The sequence below is a fragment of the Antrostomus carolinensis genome, unplaced genomic scaffold, assembly GCF_000700745.2.
Source record: "Antrostomus carolinensis isolate BGI_N321 unplaced genomic scaffold, ASM70074v2 scaffold25768, whole genome shotgun sequence".
Lineage (NCBI taxonomy): Eukaryota > Metazoa > Chordata > Aves > Caprimulgiformes > Caprimulgidae > Antrostomus > Antrostomus carolinensis.
This window is the reverse complement of record NW_010335486.1, coordinates 537-10,190: the sequence shown is the minus strand read 5'-3', so window position 1 is coordinate 10,190 and position 9,654 is coordinate 537. Positions and strand designations below refer to the sequence as shown.

Here is a 9,654-nt window from a genome sequence, read left to right as displayed (position 1 = left end):
GGGATTCTGTGATTCTATGATATATAAGAAGGCAGGAATTCTTAAGGCCAGTAGACAGGTACTGACAGAAGAGCTTTTGCAAATTTTAAAAAATTAAACTACCTACTAGAAGCATCTTTGATGTCTATTAATCCTGAATTTCTACAATGAACCAGCACACAAGAGAACAGAAATGGAGAACAGGAAATATTCAGAGGAGGAAGAGAGAAGATAAAAAGAACAGCAAAATGAAAGGCAATAAAGAGATGGGTCTTAAGGCAGTTGAGGACTTTACACCGAGAAGGTCTGAAGTATGGGGAAGCAGTGGATGTGTTCCTTCTCAAAGATATAACATGGTGTGCACAGTCCAGCAGAAACAGAGCACCCTTGCAAGAATCTGGATGGGCTTCCCAACAGTTCTTTCAAGGGAAAAAAAATTAAAATAAATTTTAAAAAAATCAAGCTGTAAGCAAGTAGCTTTATCTAGAAAGCCAGAAAAAAAAAATACAGATGTGCAACACCATCCTGTGTGTCCTGCTACAGAATTAAGCTCAATAGAGACTAGTTATGGCCCAAAGGAATTCTCTTCAACCCCATCTTCTCTAAAAGCTGGCTATGGCTGCAGCAACAGCACGCATCACCGGGAAGATAGGTGAGGAGCTCACAGCTCCAACAGTCGCTGCCACCTCTCTCTGCCAAACATAATCTAGTGTGATCAGCAGAATTCAGACACACAGAGTTCAGCAAAGAAACTGCTTATGAGATGTTCAAGAAGCGCCCTCAGATGAGTCTGGTGGCTCAAGTCGAGCTATACAATGACAGAGATATGAAGTTACACGTGGCCTCAGTCACACTCTCACCAGAATAAATCCACACCAGAACTTTCACTTCCTGAGAGTCACTGCTGTTAAAGAAAGTACTGAAATGTCACACGAGCAGAAAGACAAACGTGCAAGGTCATGATAACAAACATTCATTCCCTACCACAGCATGTGAAAAGTTCCTCTCTGAAATAAGATTTCATTTACCTTTTTCTCTGCTTTCTCCTTTCCATGTTCTCTTAAATGCTCCCCATCTCTGTCTCTCTGTCTGTCCCTTTCCCGATCTTTGCCTCTGTCTCTGTCTTTCTCTCGCTCTCTGTCCCTACCCTTCTCTTTGTCTCTTCCTTTCAGTCTGTCATTTTCTCTTCCTCCTTCGTTTTTTTTCTCTCTTTCCTGTCCTTTATCACGCTTGACATCATCTTCTCTTTCTATGTCTCCTTTTCCCTTGTTCTTTTCTGTTTCTCTTCCTTGCTTGGTTGTTCTGCTTTTGTTTCTTTCTCTTTCTTGTTTTTCTCCTTCCTTAAAGGTGTCTCTTTGTGGATCTTTGTGCCTGTCTTCATTATCCTTCTGTTTATCACTTTCCTTTTCTCTTTCTTCGCTCTCTTTCAAATCTCCCTTAGGTTTTTTGTCTCTGCTTGAGCTTCTGTCTTTAATTTCAGTGTCTCCTCTACCCTAAAAAGAAAGTAAAAATTAAAAATTCATTCCAATACATGGCAACTCTATCATGCAGTTACTTTACACAGACAAAAATGCAAGCTAAAAAAAAACCCCAAACAGCAGGTAACTGCACCCCAGAAAAGTTGCACATGTCTACCTCTGGATCTCTATGGCTTTTCTGTTCTTCTGGTTTGGATTCTCTGCTTTCTTTATCTTGAGATTTAGAGGACAGAGGCTTCCCTTTCGCATCAGCTCTTTCCCCAGCTAAGATCCTTTTTACAGCAACATCACTGGACAGCTGCAAGGAACAGAAAAACATCATTGAAATAAGTAAATGACTTTATTAAGTATGTCCTTTTCTATTAACTCTGTAATCAATGTGACTTGGGGGTTTTTTTGTTGTTTTGGTTTGTTTTTTTTAAAAATAAAGTTTATGTTTCTGCTCTTTTGAGGACATTTCAAGAAAGCTGGGGAGGGACTTTTCATAAGGGCAGTTAATGACAGAACAAGGGGAAATGGGTTTAAGCTGAAAGAGGGGAGGTTTAGATGAGATATTAGGAAGAAGTTCTTCACTGTGAGGGTGGTCAGACACTGGAACAGGTTGCCCAAGGAAGTTGTGGCTGCCCCTCCCTGGAAGTGTTGAAGGCCAGGCTGGATGAGGCTTTGAGCAACCTGGTCTAGTGGAAGGTGTCCCTGCTGCTGGCAGGGGGGTTGGAACTGGATGAGCTTTAAGGTCCCTTCCAACCCAAACCAGTCTATGATTCTATGATTTCACAGCAGTAATAATGCTCTTTTATGCCAAACATCTCTTTGCAATGCTTGTAATAATTTGATTATAGGTACCAGAGCTATATAAAGACATGGTGCTTTTGATCTATTATAGCACAAGAGCAATTCTCATTGCAACAACTTTAATATTTTTCAAAATAAGGGCAAATCCTTATACCACAAGGGCTAGATTGGTTAAATACTCTGAAAACCACATTATGCTGTGTTTGCATCCACTCTTGGGCCGCTCCACTTTCACCTAATACTTGCTCAATCAGCAACAGTCACTAAAGAAAACTACGTTAAGAATGACTCCCAATAAGCTGCAGTTAGACTGTTGAAAAGGCTTTTGCATCTTGTTTATTTGTTAAGATGACAAGCAATTATTAATTAGATCATCTGGACAGCAAGTTAATGATGTGTTTTCACATCCAAGTGGCAAAGGGTTTGACTATATTAACCACCAAAAAAAAAAAATCATCACATTGCCAGGGAATTCTTCTTCCTGGAACAGGAAGAGCTTTTAGATCACTCAAATTGATATTGCCCTGGGGGTTGACTCCTGATTCTCTTTCCTGATTCTCTTTACATTCTCTTTTGTAAATGCAAAACTATGAATTTTTGTGGGTTTTCACATTTGGACACAAACTTCTGCACATTAGCAACATTATTTTCCTGAAGGAGGTAACTCCAAGCAGCCTGTTCAGCTCAGCACTAAAAGTCTCAAGCTAGAGAATGAAGGAAAACTTCTCCCACAGTGCACATCAAGCACAATTAAAAGCCAAGGGGCAAATTATTTTAGCTCAAATGGGTAGGTTATATCCTCTGGATATTAAATCTCATCACAACATTCTACAAAGCTGTTCCATCAAGCACATTTTCTAACTCACCCAAGTCTCTGTGCTTGTTTATCAGCTTCCCCCTTCCTGATCTCAAGCAATTCATAAGGAAGAAGCTGATAGCACTCAGCTCATCAAAACAAAATAGCATAAATTTAAATTAGTAGATTTGCAGACAAAAATAATCCAAACTAAACTTGCAGTCAGCCTGTAAACACTGCAGTATTTCACCATTAATTATACACAATTTCTTCACACTCATTAATTCAAGGGGTTTGTATTTCTGTAACACCTATAAGCAAAAAAATCCCTATTACTCTTCATGAAACAATTATACAATTATTTTAAGAATGCAACAATTATTTAAGAACTGCCCCTGTAGTTATTTTTAACAGGTTATCAAATTGCTCCTTTGCTGTATTTCCATATTCAAAAAAGAAGGGGGGAGGAGGGGAAAGGCAGCACATTGGAAAAATTACTTTCATTACAGAATTAAAGATTTGACCAAAATTTTAAAGGAGATATAAAGTCAAAAGTGGCAGCATCTGGTCCTATAATGTCTACATCCAAAAGTTTTAAAAGTTCTGAAGCTTCATATTCTTCTTCTAACCTCATAAATGTTATTAAAATGACCAATGAATAAGGTGAAAAAATAAAAAAACAGTATACAGCAAAAGAAATAAAAGATCCAGAGGGTATTTTTGTGGGGAGCTGGCTCAAACTCTGCTATGAATCATATCCTATCTCTCTGCTGTTGTTGTTATCATTATTACTATTGCTGTTATTACCATTATTATTATTGTTATTATAGAATATCATAGAATGGTTTGGATTGGAAGAGACCTGAAAGCTCATCCAGTTCCAACCCCCCTGCCAGCAGCAGGGACACCTTCCACTAGACCAGGTTGCTCAAAGCCTCATCCAACCTGGCCGAGAACACTTCCAGGGAGGAGCAGCCACAACTTCTCTGGGCAACCTGTTCCAGTGTCTGACCACCCTCACAGTGAAGAACTTCTTCCTAATATCTAATCTAAACCTCCCCTCTTTCAGCTTAAACCCATTTCTCCTTGTTTTGTCATTAGTTGTCCTTAGGAAAAGTCTTTCCCCCATTATTGCTGTTGTTATTTTGTTATCATTATTGTTGTTATTATTAAGTGCAGTCCAATTATTTATCCTGTGTAATTAAAAATGGCAGATGAGCATCAATAAAGTCAGTTGTAAATAAGCCCTGATAATATATCACCACGTGTATAAAATAAATACCTGATGTCCTACCTTATTTAAACAACATTTCCCAATTGCTTGAAGAAATTCATTGGTTTTTTCAGGTTCGTGTCCAGCCACAACACGCGCTGGTTTCACTGACAGCGGCTCTCCTGTTACCATCACAACAGCGTCAATCGCTTTCTGAAGGAAGCTGATTTTGGCATCTTTATCCTGTGGAAAAAGCAATTAAAAAAAAAATTAAAAATTAATTAAAATTAAAATTATAATTTTAATTTAATTAAAAAATAATAATGAGATTTCAAAATAATTCTGTACACTACTTACAGACTAGAAAAACTCTGATGGGAGGAAGAACTGCAGAAAGCATCCGTCCAACAAGAGCAGCACATGGTTTGTAAGGTCAAGACAAGAGGGCTGCCCCTGATTTATACTTAGATATTTCTTTTTGATTAAATTTAATTTTAAAAAAATGACAGCTTTCATAATGGATGAACATCAAACTGATGTGACCAAAGTGAAAGTATAACTTGATCTTTTTAATATGTTTATCATTGAGCTCCAGGGCATTTTAAAACCACTATAAGCCTTCTGCCACTCTATTTTCAGGGATTACATGTTAAAGAAGATACAATTTTAGTTAACAAATCATAGAAGTATTAGCAAAAGAACCACCAAAGAGTTACAACGTGATTGTTACAGAAGGACAGTTTGTGCCTTGAATATTTTTCAGCACAGAAGTCCCAAAGTTATGGGACTAATATGAGTCTAAATTGAAGGGCTTACATGCCTGCACACATACTTTACAAACCAGACTTCACAGCAAGGAAAGAAAACATACAAAAGATGGGGGGAAAGAGATACAGGCACATAATTTTATCTTCACAATTATCAGATGTGTTTGAGTTTTAGAACTATATTTTACAAACAACTTTCCCCAAGTGCCCTTCAGTAGAGCTGATGGCTTTTGGTGACCATGCAAAACCAGAAGAAAAAAAAAAAAATTAAAGGCAAAATAAACCAACTCCCACCAAGTAAAATTTTATTGGAGGGTTCTTGGCCCAGAGAGTGAAATCGTGGTGTGAAGTCTCTGCAGCTACAGAATACTCAGGGGGGGGAAAAAAAGGGTTTTTATTATTAAGACATAATAAAATTCAAGGAGTATTTAGCAGGCCTAGCACAGAAATCTACTCACTCATCCTTTCCAGCCAGGAGTGAAGATAGAGCAAGTATTTTACTGGCCAGTTAAAAAGTAAAGCCACGTGAGAAGAATTCTGTGTGTGTGATTTAATAGGTGTTGGTTCAAAAGAATATAAACTACAGCATTGAAACTGGTGAGTGCAAAGCAGAGCACTGCCCTTCCAGTTCAGTCAGAAAAGGAGCAGTTGTAATTACCCAGTAAAACACCTGATTTCGCTCTGCACTCACTGAGTATCTCAGGAGCACGGATCCAGAATGACCTGGATGGAACTGGACAGAGAAAAGAACAGGCACCAGCATTCCCTCAGCTGAGCAAGGCCAACGCTGGTTACAGACCGTCTGGTAGCACTGCCTGTTCCTGCAGCACTGGAGCTGAACAGAGATCTTGTGCTGGTGTCACTGGGCAGCACTGGGCTGGCAGCCAAACCCAGCCACTCACTCTCTTCCCCCACCCAGGGGTTAGGGGAGAGAATTGGGGGGCGAGGGGAAGGAGACTCATAGGGGGAGAGAAGAACAGTTTTATAATAGAAATAAAAGAAAACTGAAAATAGTAACGATATTAAAATAGTAATGATAGTAATAAGATATGGAAATGAGTGACACCCAGTGCCATTGCTCACCACCCACCGACCCAGCCCGGCCCGTTCCCAGAGAACGATCCCGGAGGAGCCACGCCAGAGCCCGAGCGAAAGCCAGAGAGAGCAAGAGAGGAAGAGCCCCTCATGGATCTCCTGCCCATGGGGGACAGGAGATGGAACAGCCCCTTGGCAGAGCCCAATGCCCATGGAGCTGATCCATTGCAATATTCCTCAACCCCTCTAGACCTTTCCCCTGTAAGACCAGCAAAACACAAAGTCCTTTGGCTTCCTGCAACAATTGAAAACATCAGTGTGTTCTCAATGTTCTTCTCCTAACAAATCCCAGCTGAACCCAAACCCCAGCGCTGTTCCAGCTGCTGAACAGAACCAGCTCTGGCCCAGTTCACACCAGGACAGCTCTTCACATAGTATCTCAACTCCTAGAGCCACTCTCCATAAACAAGAACTGGGTCCTGCTGCAAGCACATACAAGAAGACAGTCTTCAGAGTCAGGGTACGTCCCGTCTTCAGCTCTTCCAAACGGAATAAACCAAACAAATGCCACCCAGCTGGGATTTTCAGATTGCCTCCGTTAAAACCAGGAACACTTCACCCTCACCAGTGCTCCCTGCCTTCAAAACTAAAAAAGGAAAGGAAGGAAATACTGCAACCTCCTTATAGAATCCCAGACTGGTTTGGGTTGGAAGGGACCTTAAAGCTCATCCAGTTCCAACCCCCCTGCCAGCAGCAGGGACACCTTCCACGAGACCAGGTCGCTCAAAGCCACATCCAACCTGGCCGAGAACACTACCGGGGAGGAGCAGCCACAGCTTCTCTGGCCAACCTGGGACACTCTCTCACCACCCTCACACCAAACAATTTCCTCTTAAGAAAGAAATTGTTAAGAATTTCTTCTTAAGAATTTCCTCCTAAAAACCAGGACACCAACTAACCCATGTCCCTCAGCACTATGTCTACACGACTCTTCAATCCCTCCAGGGATGGGGACTCCACCACTGCCCTGGGCAACCCCTTCCAATGCCTCAGAACCCTTGCAGCAAAGAAATTCTTCCTCACATCCCATCTCAACTGCCCTGGCCACAACTGGAGCCCATTTCCTCTTGGCCTGTCCCTTGGTCCTTGGTTGAACAGACCCACCCCCACCTCTCTCCACCCTCCTCCAAGGGACTTGCACAGAGCCACAAGGCCTCCCCTCAGCCTCCTTTTCTCCAGGCTCAACACCCCCAGTTCCCTCAGCCACAAGGGAACTCAGCACACTTGTGCTCCAGACCCTTCCCCAGCTCCGTTGCCCTTCTCTGGACACAACTACACATCCCTGAAACAAACTAGAACTCAGTGAGGTCCACGTGCATGCTCTGCAGGACTGATGTGGCTCGTGGGTTGCTTCCAGCCTGACTCACACATCTTTCTAGGCAGGAGGAGGAGACAAACTATCCAAGCAGAATGAATTATCCCAACATTGGAGACAGAAAAGGCAGCACAGAAGAAATGGTGGGTACTTGATGATCCCACTGCTACGTCCAGGTAGGAGAGGTGAGTTGAAACTAGAAACAAAAGATAGGTGCTGCACCTATGTGCTGTGTAGCATGTAAGGGGATGTCCAGACCAGCTCCTGCCACCACAGAGGTTGGACCATGAGCTTTGGGCTTTCCTAATTTCACTCTATGCACCTCATGATCTGCAAGAGCACAGCCAGCTTACAAAGAGCACCCAGCAGTTTTTCCCAGCCCATGGCAAGCAGACTGTGGACTACAGTACTGGGACTGTTTCACAGGGGGTACAAACCTTTTCATCTTTCCTGAAAGCATCTGGCTTGTTCCAAGTCTGTGCATCTACTGCCAGATCATTATCACACCAGGTGAGTATCATGGCCTGGAGTTCCCTAAATCAGATCACTCTTGAGTAGAAATATATACAGCTATTCACAACGTGGACTCTGGCTGCTGCTCTCCGACTCTCCACGGGTAGTTTTGGTCTCTGCATAAAGAGTACTCACCCTCCTGATTTTCTACAACTCCAACAGAAATCACAGTCAGGAAGCACCCTGGGAGAGCCAAGTCTTTCTCCTGAGCAGTGTTTTGAAAAGAGGAATGCAAGCTACAGACATTTCCCCCCAACATTACAGCATTTGATCTCCTCTGCCTCAACACTTGAAAACCATGACAGAAATTCTCAGAGAGGTACTCAAGATTGATGCAACTTCAAACAAAGACACAAACAAAGACCTACTCAGGAGTTGCTAAGAAACCTGCTTTTTTTTTTATCCACAAATAAAAGAAGAGAGCACTGCTCTTCCTCACAGAACCTACCCACAAGCTTCAACAGGGACAGCAGTAACAAAACCAACAATCCATTGTATAAATAACTCAGATTTTAGTTATCTCCACAACAATAAGAACGTTCCTAGAAATAAAAGTACTCATCAGACTGATAATTAGCTGCAAGAATGGCAATAAACATCCATGCCAGTGACAAGGCAGGCTCACAGACCTCGCACTTGCAGTTGCTATGCTAAACAATCACCAATGGATGTAGCTAATTAGCAACGTACAAACACCGCCTTATTGGCAACGAAAAAGCGACCAAAGTTTCCAGTCAGGTCGGTAGCAATCAGCTCAGCAAGGAGGCAGATGATGGAAGAGCAGCAGGCAGAGATTAAAGTCACTCCTGTATTTAAGAAAAGCAACTTTTAGGAATAACATTAATCTCCTCTTTCAGTAGTTAGTCTTCGGGATTAACATTCAGTAATAGTAATTAGTATTCTGTACTAAACTCATTGTGGAATGAAGATGTTACACAAATGTCTCTGCACACCCTGAGATATTAAGCAAAAATATTTACTGTATGGATGTGTACAGTATATCTATATACTGTATATATATAAAGCAATAAATATATAAGCATAATATATACTGTATATACATAAAGCAATAAATATATAAGCATAAAGCAATAAAAATAAAGCCATACATTCCTTAAGAGACCACAAGACTTAAAAAGCTGCACGAGGATCGTGATTTCCTATCAATGCTTAGCTTCCTTTAAGGCAATCTTGCTACACAAACCATTCTTTTCATCTGTGATATAATAATATTTGGGAAATCTAGATCTGGTCAGAGATTAACCCTCAACATTTTGAAATCTGTACAGAAATAGCTCTTTAGGCACGACAGCTTGTTTGTGGCACATCCCCAGATGCAACCTGCAGCTCACCTCGTGCAGAATTATCACCAACAGGCCGTAGCTTTGACAGTTTCTTCACAAAACTAAAGACAAATCCTTGGCATTGAAGGTGGGAAAGACCAAAAGTGGCGAGTTTCAACCCGATACTAATATCACAGCTGAAATAAATCCGGGAGTTTCACACCCACCTTGACGTTATCCGATTTCAATTCGAAATCCGTGTAAAGTCCTTTCATAAAACCTGTCACTCTGATCACCTTCGAAAGGGAAGAAAAGGAGTCAGTTAAGAACACCTGGTCAATGAAGCTTGTGTGACAATGGGAAATGCTTTGGCCTTATTCATTTCCAGAGGTGACACCTTGTTTGGAAACATTTCTGGAGCAG

At 41.5% G+C, this 9,654-nt stretch overlaps 1 protein-coding gene across 1 annotated transcript; it reads right to left on the bottom strand.

Annotated features, from left to right (window-relative positions):
* Positions 1 to 1,007: 1,007 nt before the first annotated feature.
* LOC104530096 (TRAF3-interacting protein 1-like) lies at positions 1,008 to 9,563 on the bottom strand (the record flags this gene model as incomplete). The annotated part of the gene is made up of 4 exons (XM_010174577.2): positions 1,008 to 1,472; positions 1,615 to 1,755; positions 4,340 to 4,501; positions 9,459 to 9,563. Coding segments are annotated over 4 exons (873 nt in total), but the record flags the coding sequence as incomplete, so codon positions are not given.
* Positions 9,564 to 9,654: the final 91 nt, after the last annotated feature.